Source organism: Lampris incognitus, chromosome 9 (genome assembly GCF_029633865.1).
Source record: "Lampris incognitus isolate fLamInc1 chromosome 9, fLamInc1.hap2, whole genome shotgun sequence".
Lineage (NCBI taxonomy): Eukaryota > Metazoa > Chordata > Actinopteri > Lampriformes > Lampridae > Lampris > Lampris incognitus.
In genome coordinates, this window is record NC_079219.1 from 14,830,487 (window position 1) to 14,848,637 (window position 18,151).

Below are 18,151 nucleotides of genomic sequence, written 5' to 3' on the forward strand. Positions count from 1 at the left end.
GTTTACAAACTGCAACCAACAAATCCTACTCGTTCTACCTTTTAAAGCAACATAAATATCCTTAGCAGTCCCAAAAGATTTGAGACGTTTGGCATGGGGATCAGCTGTAATGAAATTAGGAAACTACCTACAGGCAGGTCCTAACTGGTCTATTTTGTATCTTTGGCTTCAGTGTAAAACTGCAACTGAAAGGCATTGAAGGATTTTTTTTTTTTTTTGCAAGGCTAGACTGCTGTTAATCACACAGATGCCAGGAAAGGACATACGAGAGTTCGAGAGTTCAAAGCAGTCAGGCAAAAAGAAGACAGATTTGCATCTTCTCTTCAGTCTCCTCCCTCCGGGTCCATCCTTGGTCCTAGCACTGCGCTCCTCGTAAGATCTCCACAGTCTTCCTCCTCACTGTTGCTCTCAGTGCAATATAAGTCATTTTTCACAAAGCACTGGGCTTGGCTTGGAGGTCTATTTGGAAGAGGAGGGCCCTGGTGAGACGGCGGCACAAACGGCCGGTACACACCGACCTCCGGACGCTCAGAAGCCATGCCCTGCGAGTGTGGTGGTTCTGTGGGGCCCGTGAATGGCCGATACGTGTCAGCCTCTCCATATACTCCCATCTCTACCCCTTTTCTTAAAAGGTGCGTGTAAACCAGCGAGTCCTCAATGGAGGCGTAGACATGGTCATCCTCCTCAGGTGATTTTGGGAGGCCGTTGTGTCCTGGCAGGAAGCTTGTACCGTTAGGATTGTAGATAGACACCTGATGATTCATCTGTCTCTTCTTCTTCCTGTTCAGCAGAAAAGATGAAGTGATAAAAAAAGACAGTGGGATACTCATATCAGAGACATACATCTGTTTGGAGTTAAGTTTGGGTATGAAGAATTCCAAGCAGGAAATGACTCATTTGAAGTCAGACAAAGACACAAGATCAACAAAATCTAATGTATGCAATGTATCTTATTCATGTATTACTGTAAACGATGCTAGGAATTTTCCATTTTTAACAAGTAGTCATTAATTGTACAATAAAGGGATAAGAATGCTAAAAAAAAGTAAGCATGCAGCCACACGGATGTACATAAAATAAACCCCAATAATAATAATAATGATAATGTGACAACCAGACACAAGAAGACGCACTCACCTGATCACCACACAGACCACCCCCAATGCAATGAAAATGATGAGCAACAGTGCAGCCACCACGCTCAGAACAGCAATCAGGAGCAGGTCTAGTTATTTATAAAAAAGAGACAAAATAATTAGAATCATTTCAGCGTTTGAAGGAATAATGCGCTCATTCTTGTAACATCACTGTTAAAGCTAAAATAATACATACAGATATCTAAGTCTTGAACTTTTTTGTTGTTTGCCCCAAGGCTAACAGGAGCAAGAGGGCTTTAGTGGTGGATGAATAAGAGGAGAAAACCATGCGTGTTAACATTTTCTTACTCTTGTTCTTATGCAAAGTGATCTGCGAGACGACAGTGAAGTGTCCTCTTTCGGGCATACAGTTGGACATGTTCAGATAGAAGCTCTTGGAGATTGTGATCTCACTGTCAGCTTCCTCGTCCTCTCTGCGGCTGTACATCTCCTCCAGGGAGCCCAGGCTCTGCACCCTGATGTTGGTGTGGCGGTTGTTACATTTGGGCTGAGTGATGTTGGTGAACATCAAGTGAGCCTCCTGCTTGGCCGGCACAGAGATGATCCAAGAGACTGTGGAGTAGGACTTCATCCCTTCTGGCCATCCAGGAGTAGCTAAAACGGTCTGGACTCCTTTCTCAGGAGCTACATTGAATATGTACCTCTCTAAATCAAGAAATGGGCAAACAAAGAGGAAAGGAATTAAAGGGAAACAACCATGATTTTCAACATTATCAATATATTTGCCATGCCATTTTTATTTTTCCATATTCAAATACCCATATATCCTCTATACTACTACTATAGATAAGATCTATTTATTAATTAAGTTATATGCAATATACAACCATCGGCTTGCTATTATGTGCAATATACAACAACTGTGCAGTAACTGTGGATAACTGTACCCTGTGCAATAACTGAACATATGATCATGCTGCTGCATCTTTTTTTTTTTCAATGTAACCTCTGCTATATTTCTTTTATACCAATGCTCTTGATCCACCCTGCTTTTATATATAAATATACATCTCTTTAGTCTATTTTATTTTTAGGCACTTCAGTTTAGTCTAGTTCTTTATATTTTCTATATTCTCTATAGTTTTGCTTTATATTCTTGCTATTGTTGTGTGTATTTTTGATATTGTGTGCCGTTGGATTATGCAAGCTGTAATGACGCTTTAATTACCCTCGGGATCAATAAAGTATCTGTCTACCTATCTATATGCTGCAGGGATAACAGTTAGTTAACAGGTGTAATACTGAGCAGTCTTCTGTGTCATTGAAATGCTGCTGAAATTGTGCAGAAAAGCGAATCAAATTCATGTATTGTCCGCCAGTAATGTCACTGGTGGACACTTTTCTGCACAATTGGGCAGCTACTGAGAAGCACGCAGAAGACTGCTTATTATTATGGCTGTCAATGAGTTTTATCCCTACAGCTAGGGCTTGCTGATATTGACAAAATCAAATAAAACTTCGACAATAAGATATCTTATCAATAAGGCATTCACAAACAAGAAAATTTTGAAAAATTATCTTTAGTAATGTAGATATGATGGCCAAGCACGTAGAGGCATTCATTGTTCATTTCATTCAACTAAAACAGCCTGATAAGTTCAGAAAATTGTATTGGTTACTGTAATGCAGCCTTTAAGACCAGGAAATGACAACACAACTTATATCACGACAACCAAAATCCTACATAATGTCTCACGTCAAGATATCCGCATATCAATATAATGCCCAGCACAACCTGCGGAGATAACATTGAAAATCGCGATTAAGTGTTCATTTATGACGTGTGACCTAACACACCTTCTACATTTTAAGTCACTTGATACCTCTGATCTCCCCTCTGAAAACAGCATGTAGCAGCAATTTGGAAGTTCGCAGCACTCCATCCCCCACGCCGGAGGCGGTAACGGAGACATTGGCGTGAATCTGGATGCTCTTTATGGCTCCCTCAGGGCAGAACTGGCCGAGAGAGGTGCCGTCATCCTCAACCACTTGGAGAATGATGCTGTCATTGCACGGCTGCCCGGGCGGTGACTGTCTGAGAGGGTTGCTGGGGGACAGTAGCTCCACAGCTCCATGTGGAGGAGGCAGGAGAGTCCAGGTCACGTTACTCAGTGGGGCAGGAAGGCAACTGGGCAGCGAAGGCACTGCCAAAGAGACCTTCGGACAGCGGTTAAGCTGTTGGCAAGCTACACCAAAAAATGGAAAATGATTACAAGAAATGACAACAAACGTCATTTGTGACCTGAAAGGTACAGTGAGTAAAGACTGAATTCAACTTTTTTTTTTAACTAAATTGTTGGAAATAGATGAATTAAAAGTGGTCAACATATAACATCATGTTGTGACAGGAGTGTGATATGGGTATGACATGAGTGGTAAACCACACAATGAGTTGCGTGACTTTGTGAAGCACTGTATGAATACCCATACCCTGAAGGAATGATGACTCAACGTGCTAGTTTACAATACCTATAATTCTCCTGGCTGTCACCCGTACATCTTCAGGGGAGCAGTCCTGGAATGACAGCTGAGTAATGCTTTTAGATGGAAGGGTGATTCTCTCCTTGGTATTGAAGTTCATTTTCATCTCGCACTCAGAGCCCGGTCTGGCCTCGATGTAAAGAGAGAGCCTCTCCTCTTTTCTCAGGTCCACTTCACACAACACTACAGAATACATCACACTAACATGAGCATGTCTTCAAACAAAACCTGCCTCTGTCTTTATCTCTCTTTGTCTTACTCAGTAGTGTACCATTCCAGTCATGACGCAATGGTGAAGCAATCTCAGAATTCCCCTTAAAGCCAATGAGGTCCTCAAATGAAGGCCACGGGGCCCACTTTTTAAACCAGGCCATCATGCTCACCTAAGTCTATGGCTATCACTAAACTAAGTCCAGGCGGACAAAATCCAAGTATATACCTGTCTAACAACCTTGCATTCTTTCTGTAATGTTGTGTTGGTATCTTAGTCATTTAGGTCAAGCTCCAATTCAGAACAACCTGGAATGGGCAGGTATGTTTAGAGACTTGCTCAGGAACACTCCCTAGAAGAATATGGGACTTCCCTTCTAACCTAATTAAATAGATGAAATTCTTCTTTTTTTTGTGGATCCCCCCCCCCCCTCCCTTTTTTTCTCCCAAATTGTACTTGGCCAATTACCCCAATCCTCCAAGCTGTCCCGGTCGTTGCTCCACTCCCTCTGCCGATCTGGGGCAGGCTGCAGATTACCACATGCTTCCTCCGATACATGTGGAGTCGCCAGCCGCTTCTTTTCACCTGACAGTGAGGAGTTTTGCCAGGGGGATGTAGCACATAGGAGGATCACGCTATTCCCCCCAGTCCCCGCCCCCCCCCCAACAGGCGCCCTGACCAACGAGAGGAGGCGCTAGTGCAGCGACCAGGACACATATCCACATCCAGCTTCCCACCCACAGACATGGCCAACTGTGTCTGTAGAGACGCTCGACCAAGCCGGAGGTAACACGGATTCGAACCAGCAATCCCCATGTTGGTAGGCAATGGAATAGACCACCACGCCACCGAGACGCCCTGATATAATTATTATAATCAAATACATAAAAGATATATCACTATGACAAAAGCAACAGTGTTCAGCATTAATTTTGTTGATAAAAATTGTGATGGAAAATGTGTGTCATTGAACTGGGGGGGGGGGACAATAACTAAATCAAAATTCTCCTTTCTAAACACAAAGGTGAAATGTAAAGTTCCATCTGTCCATCCATTGTCTGAACCACTTATCCTCCTCTCAGGGTCGCAGGGATGCTAGAGCATATCCCAGCAGTCATTGGGCGGCAGGCGGGGAGACACCCTGGACAGACCGCCAGGCCATCACATGGCTGACACACACACGCGCGCACACACACACACACACACACACACACACACACACACACACACACACACACACACACACACACACACACCTACCTAGGGACAATTTAGTACGGCCGATTCACCTTACCTACATGTCTTTGGACTGTGGGAGGAAACCGGAGCACCCGGAGGAAACCCACGCAGACTTGGGGAGAACATGCAAACTCCACACAGAGGACGACCCGAGATGACCCACCAAGGTTGGACTACCCCGGGGCTCGAACCCAGGACCTTCTTGCTGTGAGGCGACCGTGCTAACCACTGTGCCACCGTGCCGCCAAATGTGAAGTTATTTTCTCATTTTTAATCACAGAAACAAGGTCAATGTTGAACTTTTTCAGTCATGCCAGGGTGTAGCATAATAAGGTGCGTGGTTTACAAACCTGGGCGACTTCTCTGGACAGCGGCGACCTTAAAGTGTACGGAGAGTCCGGCTGTATTATCACGGGCCCTGTCCATTTCACAGTTCCTTAGGGTCAGGGAGAAGTTGCCTTGGATCTGGGTTGACTGGGTGACGGACAGCCCCCGCACCGATGCCTCTCTTCCTCTCCGGTGGTACTCCACAGCAGTGCTCTTCTTCAGACAACGGGGCTGCGTGTGGTCCAAGAAATCAATGGTTGCATTGTATTTGGCTGGAGTCTGAAACTCCCACTCCATCTGGTCATCATCAGGAAAACTGCCCGGGTAGTTTGGAGAAAGCAACTCTGTAGATGAGCTCCTCTCTGGTAAAATCAGTTTCATTTTGGCAAGGGCTAAGAGAGAATACAAGTACATGAGAATGTCAGTGGGCTGCGTCATTTATCTTTAAAATCTACCCTTTAATGATCTCTGCAATCTGTTGGACCTCATCGCCTCTGTATTTTCACCTCACAGAAATCATTTAAAGCAACTCACATTTGATTTCCTCTCCAACCGATACACCAAACCGGGCACCTTGTAACTTCTGTTTGGCTGGAACTTGTACAGAAAAGCTGCCCTGCTTTAGCACCTGAGCCCCATGAAAGGAGCCAGTTCTGCAGTATGTCCCAATAGCCACCTTCCCGGTGGCCTGAAGGGCCTGGAGGCTGTAGGTGTGTTTATCTGGACAGGTTTCTGAGGGATTAATCTGTCTCAGACCTGTGCTGGTGAAGTCTAGTTGAAATGCTTGCTGTGCAGAGGCCTTAAGGTTCCAGGTGAATGTGCGGTTGAAATCCGTCAAAGGAGTGGAGCCGTACTCAGTCTGGATGATATCTCCATTGCAGGACTTTGCGGTACACTCTGAGGAAGAGGGATAATTCTGTTCACACACAGCCTATAAGTAAATTCGACACTTACAAAGAGTCACCACTGTGACCAGGTTATATAAAGATGTCGTGAAATCAGATCACCATTATTTACACACCTTTCATTTAATTAGTGTGAATGGAAAACTCCTACCTATACTTCGAAGAATTTCCACACTGAATACATCCTGAGGTCTGGGGCACCTGAACTCCACTGACACAGTACCAGTGTCTCTTAATAAGGCAGATGCATCACATAGTTGTGACCTTCCTGATCCAGTGCACACATTGCACACTGACCCCTTGACATTTTTACTGCTGATGTGAAAGGTGGTGCCCCTGTCAGGGGTGATGGTCAGCTTCTGTGTCCCTGGATAAAATAAATACAGGCAATATACCAAGAAGGGATGAACGCAGGTCAAAATAATACGTAGTAATCCAAGAAGGTTAAATCAGTTCATCTGGATCAACCGCTTCAGTCTAAACTGACTGCAGGTATCCCCACCATTATAAACAATATAGTACCATAACAATCGAAACCAATGATCGGTTTCATATGCAAATATGGGTATGACCATTAACTAGAGTTTCAATAGCCATGTGTGCTATTCACAGAGAATTTGGGAATGTTTGCAATCACAGCATTGTAAGATGGTGACAGATGTACTCTTAGCCCCCCCCCCCCTTGGTTCAGGGATGATCATTCCCTCTTAACATGTAGATGGCCTCTCTGACTCTCTGTTCAAACCATCATTCCTCCCTATCACGGATGTGCACATCCTCATCTATGAAAGAGTGGCCACTGGCCTGTAGATGAATGTAGACTTAGGAGTCCTGGCCTGACGTGTTAGCTCTCCTGTGTTGTGCCATTCTCTTGGCCAGCATCTGTTTAGTCACAGCAATCCTCCTGGCACTTAACAGCATACACTATATTGCTCCGTTTGTGCCAGGGGGCCCGATCCTTGCGGTGGACCAACTTCTGGCGCAGTGTATTTTGGGATTTGAAAGCAACTGAGACACAGGTTTTGGAAAATATGTGTCTCAGCTTTTCCCACACTCCCGCCACATACGGGATCACCACTGGTTTACGCTTAGACAGCTGTTGTCCTTCTCCTCTCTTCGATTGGCTGGTGCACTGTTTGGGCATCTTCCTGGCTTTGACAAATGCCCAGTTAGGATAGCCACACAGTGACTGTAGCTTCCTACAGTCACTCCTCTGTTAGGAATCTTGGAGTGATTTTTGACAGCTCTTTTAACTTTGACAAACAAATAAGCTCAGTAGTCAAAACAAGTTTTTTTTCCAATTACGACTTCTGGGGAAAAGTAAAGGCCTATCTCCCTCCAAATGACCTTGAAAGGGTAATTCATGCATTTATTACCTCTCATTTGGATTATTGTAATTCATTGTATGTTGGCGTAGCTCAGTCGTTGCTTCGTCGCCTGCAGCTTGTACAAAATGCAGCTGCTCGCCTGCTGACAGGAAAGAAGCGACGTGATCACATAACGCTTGTACTGGCCTCCCTTCATTGGCCTCCGGTCTGTTTTAGGATCCAGTTTAAGATTTTATTATTTGTTTTCAAGTCTTTAAATGGGCTGGCACCATCTTATTTATCTGAGCTGATACATCATCATACACCAGTCAGAGCACTCAGGTCAGCAAACCAGATGCTCTTACATGTTCCCAGATCCAGGCTTAAGAATAGGGGCGACAGAGCCTTTGCAGTGGCTGCGCCTGATCTCTGGAACAACTTACCAGTGCACATAAGATCTGCTCAGACCCTAGAGACTTTTAAATCTTGGTTAAAGACCTACCTCTTCTCGCTGGCATTCAATTCAAGTTGAGCTTGACACTGTGATTTTAGTGTGCAAATATACTTTTACTCTTGTGTTTTATTGTTTACATTTTAATTTCTTTATTTTACTGTCTTTTTTTACATATATTTTTATATTCATACGTGTTACTTATTTTATATTGTATTTTAAGCTTGTGCAGCACTTTGGTTCAACTGTGGTTGTTTTAAATGTGCTATATAAATAAACTTGACTTGACCAAGGCCTGTTTAATGTGGGATTTCGCCCCTTCCCCAGCCGCTGTTTCGGTGGAGACGATGTCAGCTCAGTGGTGCAGCGTCCTGATGACTCCTCCTAGTTTGTGCTCCAGTGGATGATGAGAGTCAAACCTTAAGTCAGAACTCATCTGTCGCCATCTTACAGTGCCGTGATTGCAAACATCCCCAAATCCTCTGTGAACAGTACACATGACCATTGAAACTCTAGTTAACGGTCACACCCATATATATATTTTTGGATTCAACCTTCCTTCATCTTCTTACCTGGATTAGTGAGCATGCATCAAGACAATGTGTAGTCATAGTAACCAGTTATGACCATTGCGATAATGGTGACAATGTTGTGAAAATGAAGCGGTTAATCTAGTTTGTCCTTAATATCATTCAAAACCGTGACACCGTTGGTTCATAAGGGTTTGGAGACGAGTTTTCTGCGTTTGAGTTTGTTGTCGACAAAGCCAAGTATGAGGGACTGGGGTTGAGAAAGAGGGAGGGTGACAGCTCGGCTCGACTCCCTCTATGACTAACCAGGTCGACGTTAAGTTAGCTGACTCCTGACTAAACAAAGCAACACATGTCCTGCGGTTGCTGGCATCAACTCACGATCCGTTTCATTTGTATTTTTCTTTTTTTCAACCGTATTCTATCTGCCAGCGTTTGAGTGTGTGTGTCATCTACATGACACAGCGGAGATTGTTATCTGTAACTGTGACTACTGACTGTGCAGTGGATTTGCACGACTGACGCCAGAAACGGGTTTTCTCCAGTTTTGAAGAACTAATAAAATCCAATTTTGCACCAACTTCGCAAGGGTAAAACATCTTCCAGTACTTCCACCTTGGCCTCGCTCAAGACGTTTATGAGGATAGAGATCTGCGTCATGACCAGTTTCCTGTGTTAACACCCGGTTACTGGGTGGTGCACGTACACTTACGAGTTCAATTGCATCTACTCAGCTCAGGCACACTGATTTGAGATGTGAACTAATTACAGACAGTACTGTTTATATTAGACCATGAAATATGTCTGATGATAAAACCCCTTTTTAATTTCAGCCGTCTTATTTACATCTACAATTAGTTTTCATTCAACTCAGGTATTTCCCACACACATAATCTAGTAGGGCTCGGCCACTGCCATGACTAGTTAAAAAGCCAGGTGAGTTAAACCCATTACACCCATCTCATATCTTCATTTAATGATCACATCTCAGTACACCACGTGACTGCATTGCCGCTTACCTGATACACTCAGAACGACGGAGGCGAGGACGATGATCTGTAGGACGGCGCTGACTGTAGGTAAAGGCATGCTGCTATCAAATCTCAGCGCGACTCACTACATCGGCCCCGAGAGAGGTCGCATACTAAGGGCCTATTTTGGTGTGTCCATTTCGGTCCAGTTAGATGAGCATTCATAAGACTTCTCCTGCTGAAAGCCAACCCGTGACAACTCGCCAATACGCGTCCGTGAGACTTCCTGGTGGGACTGTACCTCCTCCAGGTAAAGGCGTGGTTCCAGCGGCCATTTTGCCCATGACGAGGAAGACGGTGCAATACAAGCACGTCATTACATATGCATCAGCTAATATGAATACAAGTTAAGTGTTATAGCTGAAATGACAGTTCGGGGCTTTATAGCTCTCACGTCGCAAATTGCCTATAGTCTTTAATCAGACGTCGATGAAAAGGCCAGTTTTATAGTTCGACAGTCTATAAGTCAGTATGGTCATCATCATCGGCGGTCTCTCGAAGCGAGTATGAAAGTCCTCTGAAGGACGCCTGTGCGTGATTTTTTTTAATGCATGCTCAATAACCCAGGTAAGAAAATCAAAGAAGGTTGAATCAGGTCATCCATATACGTTTATTGACACATACGTTTCATCACTCATCTAAGTCAGAGCCCTAGAAAGAGAGTTACGTCAACTCCGTAGACGTCAATGGGCCAACAGCAATGGCGGATCATGGGAGCCCCGGATAGTTCCAAACAGTGCGCATAGAATATGCGTCACGTTGGAATATATCTATATCTATATATAAATGTAAAAAATCTGAAAATATTGGTTAGTAGTGTAAACTACTAATAATACACGTTAGTCCCTAGCTAACGGGTGTGACCCTTTAGCCGAGCGGTTAGTGATGTCGCCTTGTGGTGCAGTACACTCCTATCGAATCCCGCACCGGGCAAGAAAATAACCGGTTACAGTAGTTACCAGAAATCGCGGCTAAGCAGTTCATTTAAATGACCCGCCAAGCTTCGTTTGGAACTATTCGGCGGCTACATAAACCACGTGGCCATCTCGCGTTCTGACCCCGCGTTGACGCAACTCTCTTTCCAGGGCTCTGATCTAAGTGACCTCTTCCAGTGGTCACCAACCCTGCTCCTCGACGGCTACCGTCCTGCCGGATTTCAGATCAATTGAATCAGGTGTGTTAAAGTAGGGTTGGAGTGAAAACCGACAGGACGGCAGCTCTCCAGGAGCAGGGTTGGTGACCACTGTTTATATAACGATCGAAACCAACGACCAGTTTCATCTGCAAATATGGGCGTGACCATTAACTAGATTTTCAGTGGCTCTGTGAGCTATTCACAGAGGACTTGGGGATGTTTGGAATCACAGCATTGTAAGATGGCGACATTAGGGAAACCGAACAGACGCTGGTCAAGAGAATTGCACAACATAGAAGAATTAACGCGTCAGGCCAGGACTCCGCAGTCTACACCCATCTACAGGCCAGTGGCCACTCTTTGAAGGATGGGGCTGTTCACATCTTTGATAGGGAGGAACGCTGGTTTGAACGGGGAGTCAAAGAGCCAAGAGTGAAAGAGATGTTAAGAGGGACCGACCATCCCTGAACGGAGGCGAGACCTAATTAGAGCCCACCTGTCACCATCTTACAATGCTGTGATTGCAAACATTCCCAAATCCTCTGTAGGATACATATAGCCATTGAAACTGTAGTTAATGGTCACACCCATATTTGGTTTCGGTCCTTATGCAACATATTGTTTATAAGGGTGGGGATACCTGCAGTCAATTTAGACTGAAGAGGTCACTTAGATGAATGATGAAACGTATCTGTCAATAAACATATCGATTCACATAACTGATTCAACTTTTATTGATGTGCGTGACTTTGTTTAACATAGGGAGACTGGTGCAGAGACAGCCCCCACAAGGTCCTTGATAGATCTGGGTCAGGATCCAGTGGCATGGAGTCCAAGACGACTGGGGGCCCATTTCTGCTGCAGCCTTCATCTGCCTTCCCAGCCGTTGTGATGTTTCCCTAAAGTCAGCCATCATCCTCCGCCTGTTCGACCGTTGAGGTCTTGGTTAGATTGTTCTTTGTGGGGGACCCCATGTTAACCTTGACCTTACCACCATGGGTGACCCTACCAGGAACATAGCTCCAGACGGTGTTGCTCTCGGGATCTCAGGCCCACACATGCTTCTCCACCACGACAAGGTGACAATCCATGGAGAAGTCAGTATGGTACTGCAAGCATGACGGTGAGCTATTACTGTATAGGACATATATAGGCTATATGCACTGTTACAGAAAATATTAGGCATACCGAACGCGCAACGATAGACCTAAAATGCCAGTTAAGGAGTGAAAATTAAGATTACAAACTTGGCATTTGGTCTCCCTATGAAATCCACCCATTGCGAAGAATGCCCAGTGGTGCGTCACGATTGATCTTCAGCCTGCATAGCGTCTCACACCTCTCTCTGTGTCATTACACTGTCTACATGTTGCTGCCCTGCATAAAAAATATTCAACGAACTGCATCAACTTACCAGCAAACCTGTACATGCGCACCGTTCCTCATCTTCATTTTCTCCCTCTGGCAGATATACATATTGGCCCTCTGCGAGATTGAATGGATGGCCCTCCGAGTTTCACAGACTTCCTACAAGGCCTAAAACCTTCCTCTACCAGACTTAGCTTTATCTTTAAATGGTCTCCAGTGTGCATCTAATATGAATAATCTAATATTACTGTTGAGTATAGGCTATTACTATTGCACTATGGATATTGGTGTCTACTGTTGTGCCCTCCTCCTTTCTGCACTTAAAATTTGATGCTTTTATGATGATAATCGCCTGTTATACCGATCTGTGGCAGGTTTGCCCTTTGATTCTCCTATTCACTGCACTTCACATGATACGCTCCCTTGGCTATATGACACGATTACCGGAGCCTGTGGGTAACACTCATATTTATCTGCTAATCACCGACTTTCTTGTGCGTTACTTTGGATAAATGCATCTGCCATATGAATAGATGTAAACAGTAGCCATATTTGGAGAACGTTCTACAAATTAATGAATCACTGCAGTTTTGATAGGGCTACGGGTCGATGAGGCAAATAATGCACTGATATCCCAATACTTTGGTGATCTGATATATTCTAATGGCAACACTCACCTTGATATCATAGCTTGTAACCGAATTTATTCATTTTTTATTTTTTTGGTGTATTCTAGAACGGCCATTGGATGACAAGAGGGACCGATAAGGTGAGCGATGCGGCGTTTTCTTCCTTGTAATGTGATGTGGGCCCATCTCAGGCCACAAAAATAAGCACCATCAGACTAATTATGTTTATTTCTGTTCGTTTTTGACCTGTTGTTACAGCACATGATTCTTTATAGATGCTATTCCTTTATTAGATGGAGACGGCAGTGCTATTGCACTACACCGGATCATGACTTTGGAGCCACATATGCGGTAATCAGCCCTAGAAATAATGAGTGAGAAATGGCCACACGCACGCACCTATTTTGGATTCTCATGTACTGTATTTGCACATCCACGCACGCGGCTCTGTCTCACTCACACACACACACACACACACACACACACACACACACACACACACCTGACAACAACGGGGAGTTAACGAGGATTTTCATTTAGCACGTCCATTAAACCTATAGTTCATATCCTCTTCTTGATTTAGCTACAAAGAGATGAGCAACCAGTAAAAATCAAAAACCTACCAGTGCTACCTACTGGTTGACAAAGGCAGCTCAGCCATAAGGTATATGCATGAATTGCAATTAAAATAACTCACTGACAGACCTTGAGAAAACAGCTAAAAAAAAAAGAAAATAAAGTCTATTAAACAGCCTACAGAGAATTTTATTTTTTACTCTAGTCGCTGCAACACAACTACAAGTGAGCACGTGTTTTAAAGTTGACGTTATAAATATGACCATATAAATATTAGAATTTTATTTCAATCATAAACATCTATGTGTAAGAATATATTGAGGGGACATCTACATTTATTCTAAAACCTAAGTACATATGGCATACATATACTACTGTATCGTATACGGAACACACGCAAAGTCAAAATGTCTTTGTGTGAAGGTTCTACACGTTGGATAAGGCAACAAAACAAAACAAAATTTCTATAAATATTCAAAACTATACAAACACTGGCTTATAAGAAAAAAGTCTGCTGAACTTACAATGACCTAACTTCCGGGAAGGTCTATACACGGACATACAAAAACAAAACGCGCGGTAGCGCTAACCGGCCGCTAAGAAACGGGCTATTGATCCAGTTACTAGAAGGCTACGTAACTCAACCTTAAACCTTACTTAACGTGGCCCTAATAAGAGTCAAGAGAAGAAAAGAAAATGGGTTTATACCTACCATGACCTCCAAACCTCCACCTCAGATACACCACTGAATGCTATAGGATAAAGGTGGTGCAGACTTGTTTTCAGGTCATTTGGGAAGCATCTCATAAACCCGCCGTTACTCACTTTCACCCACTCACGTGCGAACTGACTTCAGCTGTACCATCTGCGTGGATTTGGGGGGGGGCATCCAAAACTGTTTGTGACTGTATCTAAAAGTAATTTGTAGTTGTAAGACGTTGGAGATTTTGTATTTTTTCCCAATAACATAATGATTCACAATTACAAAACCAAGCCTCTTTTTCATTCACGACTACCACTATTCTCTCTTACCCCCCCCCATATTGTCACGTTGTGTTGCCCGTGGAGGTAGGATTTCACAGAAACTACCAACAGAGGTGCAGTACTTGACTATCGCCTTGAACATAGCCAAACAAACGAGTATATTGATTAAAGTTTAGCTAAGGTGTTTCTGATGTGTCATCTTAATATTCTGGGTTGTCAGTTATCCAAAACTTTTTTTCCCAGATGAGCAAACCTCAGTCCCGTTCACACCGTCGATGTTGAGTGTCCAGGCATGATATCGTGTGAATATGTAGCGTTAGCTCCTTAGTTGAAAATGTCCAGTCAACACTATAGGCCTGCTCACAATAACGAACTCAAGACAACGATCCTGTCCACAACACAGCCATCCAAGTTGTGCTTCGCATCTTACGACACTGTGCATCTCCGTTTGATTATCTCGGCCGCCTCTGCTCCATCCCATTAGGCAGAAATCCTGCAATGATAGGGACCGGCCATATGAGAGCAGCAACACTCCACACAATGATGACCAAAGTCATGAAACAAGCCACAAGTGTCGACTCGATGGGTTTCCGGTTGAGCCTCCAACTTTTGTCCCCCTTCAACTCGTCAAGGCTGAAGTCGACACAGCAGAAACTGATGGGGTCTCCCGTCTGCTGGCCCCTCGACCTGCCTTGGCCGAACCTCCTGTACCGGGAGAGCCCGCAGCCAACACACAGCCTCAACTCCTGCTGACCGCTGTTGACTCCGAGGTGCTCGATGATGACGGGCGAGATCGCCCTGTTGAAGGAAGCGGAGAAGAAAGCCCTGCCGTGGTTGTTGGTGGTGTAGAGGAGCACGTCGCACTGGAAGCCGAAGTTGCTGTCCCAGCGCGCCACCAGCGAGGTGGGCAAGAGTCTATGGACGCTGACGTTGCACTGCGCGAGAGTCTGGAGCGACGCGTCGGACGAGGCTTCGCCCTCGTCCACGGATCTCTTCGAATACCGCACGTCCACCTCCAGGTTGGCCAGGAAGCGGTTGGTGGAGTTGATGGGCGGCAGGAGCAAGTCCTCGTCGCTCCAGCCATGGCATCGCTGGAGAAGTCCGGCCACCGTGGTCAGAGCCAAGAGGAGAGTCGGGGAGTTGTTCAGCATGGCACAGGGCGCGTCTCTCCCGTTCGCATGGTGGGTTTTCCGAGGGGGATGGTAGGCGATGCACACCGCGTATGGTGTTTGAAAATACCCGTCACCTCGCCAGTGAATAATAAAAAAAGAAAGAAAGAAAGAAAAATCAGCCACTATGTCCGGTCGGAGAGATTAAAAATCCCCCCCCCCCACCTTATCCAGCCGTTATGGAAACGTCAGATGCCAATCATACGCGCACTCCCCCCTCCCCTCCCTCGGTGTTTTTCCTCGCTACAAAGTAACAGACTTGTTTTTCCCACATTCTCGCTTCTCGGGAGATGGAGGTTGTAGGTACCATTCCCTCTGCCGTTGACTTCAGGAGCATCGCTGTGCATCACCTCCCCCCTCCCTTCCCTTCCCTCCCCTCCTCTCCGCTCCGCTTGTCTATTCAGGTGTGATGAACGCTCGGAGTGGTGGGCAGTGATGAGGCACCTGCGCGGAGACACGCCAGTTTCCCCCTACTGGGTGCTGCGCAGCTCCACTTTCCAAGGCTCAGGTCGAGGTTCCCAGACAAACAAAGATATTTTGTCATTTTAGGAAATGTCCAATCCGGATGCAGCACACAACATGCTCATCTCATACTGGGTCTGTTTTTTTTGGGGGGGGGGTGTAGTTACATTTGAGCTTTGATCAAGACATTTTTTTCAAGCTCAAGTTGAACAGCATTACAGTAAGTGACAAACAGGAATTTTAAAATGCAATAAAAAAAGCATGGGGGGTAGAAGGGGGCTTTGGCGAGTTCCTTAAAGTCGCAGTCACAGAGACGGTTGATCACAGTAACCTAACAAAAAAATCCTTTCTGATAGGCCACAGTGAATTATGAGTCCCCAGTTGGGAATATATAAGGAGGCCGTTTTGGATGGAGCTGTACAGGGAGTTGCGGTACCCCTCGCGCCTGACCCTTTAAGCATCTTAATGTATTTCTTCACAATTGTTTCTGTCCAGCAGATTCATGATTGGCTCTTCAGCACCACACACACACACCCCCCCATCACCCACCACCCAGATTTAAATTTTAACCAAATGATTTTATTGCATAAACAATATGATGGAGAGATAATTAAAATGGCGATTTGTCAAATTCCAGTGGCACACGATAGACCTTACCGAGATTCCAAATACTTTTGGAAAATATAAAACATGACCTTCCACCCTAATTCTTTTTTCTTACATTGCAGTTGACAATCCATCCATTCCACCCATTATCCAGACTGCTTATCCTAGTCAGGCTCATGGGGATGCTGGAGCCTATCCTAGCAGTCAGTTGGGCAGCAGCCGGGGAGACACCCTGGACAGGCTGCCAGACCATCACAGGACAATTGATATGCAGTTGACAAGACTCATAAAAATCCTGTCGTCCGTGGGCTAAATCTAAGACGACTGCATGTGACCATAAAAGACAATAATATAGGGTCTGTTGCTGGACTTTGGCTGTGATTGAAACGTCTGGATGTGCAGTAGTTTCAGTGTGAAATACCCAGCTGTGGGTGATGGATTATGGATGACCAATTCACTGGATATGGCTAATCACAAACAACCCCAGTGCACAAAAGGGGGGTTCTTTGGTCCTGGTGTCATGGAGTCAGAATCCACACGTTATTCGCCAACTTTTCTCGTGTTATAATTGTGTGTGCTGACCGCTCTCACTTTGTTTCAATTAGATCACACGGAGATGTCTTTAGATTCTCCATCACTGCAGAGCAGACTCCAACTGCCACAACATTTCTCCCCCCCCCCCTTGTGTTTCATTACTCATCACTTTGCATCCTCTATATGGTATTTAGTATTGGGAGCTCATCATAAAATCCTAAAACCATTCCAGAGAACAATTAATAAACAAATTAGTAATGATATTCATTAATTAAGAATTAGATTTTTTATTGCATGTTAACCTGTCCAATGGACTGTGTATTATTTTTAACTGTATTGCCCAACACTTGCAGCTGTTTCACAAGGGCACAATGCGTGGTCAGGGGTATCTGGCCACATAAATAAATATCTGCCTGTACTGTGTTCAGACTGCAGGGATATTGTACACAGCGTGTTTGGTCTGTGTGACATTGGGTTGTTGCTGTGTTTGATGCTGAAACAATAGACGCCCCCCCTCCCCTTTTTGTTTTGAGTGCAACGCTCTTGCAAACAGCGAATATGATTGCGATTGCAGCTGGGGACACAGATGCAATGTGGTTCATCAGAAATGTGTGAGGTTGTAATGAAAGTTTGCACATCATAGCAGCGCACTCGGCCTTTTTTCCCCCCGACACAACTGACCCCTCACACGGCCAGTAGCACCGTCCCCCTGTTTGCGTGGAGTTAATGAGGTGACGCTCACACATATCACTGTCTGCAGGAATAAGAGCCCTGTTGTCAGGAAAAACTATTGCGAGGGCAGGACTCTTGTCTTTTGCCTGTCATGAGTGCCTCGTAGTCTAATCTGCAGACTGTCATACACAGAAACAACCTGTTCCCCTGTTTTCATCGTACACCAAAATGAGCTGCAAAATGAGCCCATAATGTGCACGTAACTGATGCGCACTTGTTTTCCTTTTAATAGCTCTGCCATAATTAATTAGCCTTGTAGACCCCATACACTTAGATAAGGAAAACAATCACTATTTGTCAATGCAACAAAAATTGTC

The 18,151-nt window shown here is 44.8% G+C and overlaps 2 protein-coding genes across 2 annotated transcripts; both read right to left on the bottom strand.

The window, feature by feature from the left end:
- Positions 1 to 323: 323 nt before the first annotated feature.
- On the bottom strand, positions 324 to 6,627 carry LOC130118469 (CUB domain-containing protein 1-like). The gene is made up of 9 exons (XM_056286924.1): positions 6,618 to 6,627; positions 6,472 to 6,549; positions 5,950 to 6,312; positions 5,439 to 5,807; positions 3,627 to 3,821; positions 2,981 to 3,343; positions 1,446 to 1,802; positions 1,138 to 1,225; positions 324 to 780 (listed from the first exon to the last, which is right to left on the bottom strand). Exons 1-9 carry the CDS (start codon positions 6,625 to 6,627, stop codon positions 324 to 326), a joined length of 2,280 nt encoding a protein of 759 aa, XP_056142899.1.
- An 8,137-nt stretch (positions 6,628 to 14,764) lies between these two features.
- LOC130118409 (transmembrane protein 158) lies at positions 14,765 to 15,498 on the bottom strand. The gene has a single exon (XM_056286855.1). The coding sequence runs from the start codon at positions 15,480 to 15,482 to the stop codon at positions 14,784 to 14,786; it is 699 nt and encodes a 232-aa protein (XP_056142830.1). The 5' UTR covers positions 15,483 to 15,498; the 3' UTR covers positions 14,765 to 14,783.
- Between the last annotated feature and the right edge of the window lie 2,653 nt (positions 15,499 to 18,151).

What these genes read in the sequence shown, in the direction of transcription:
- LOC130118469 (XM_056286924.1), bottom strand. An exon ending in GACAGCCAGGAGAATTATAG is followed by an intron (nt 3,344 to 3,626) that starts GTATTGTAAACT and finishes TTTTTGGTGTAG; the next exon opens with CTTGCCAACAGCTTAACCGC. An exon ending in CACTTTGCATAAGAACAAGA is followed by an intron (nt 1,226 to 1,445) that starts GTAAGAAAATGT and finishes ATAAATAACTAG; the next exon opens with ACCTGCTCCTGATTGCTGTT.
- LOC130118409 (XM_056286855.1), bottom strand. Translation starts at nt 15,482, where the DNA reads ATGCTGAACAACTCCCCGACTCTCCTCTTGGCTCTGACCACGGTGGCC.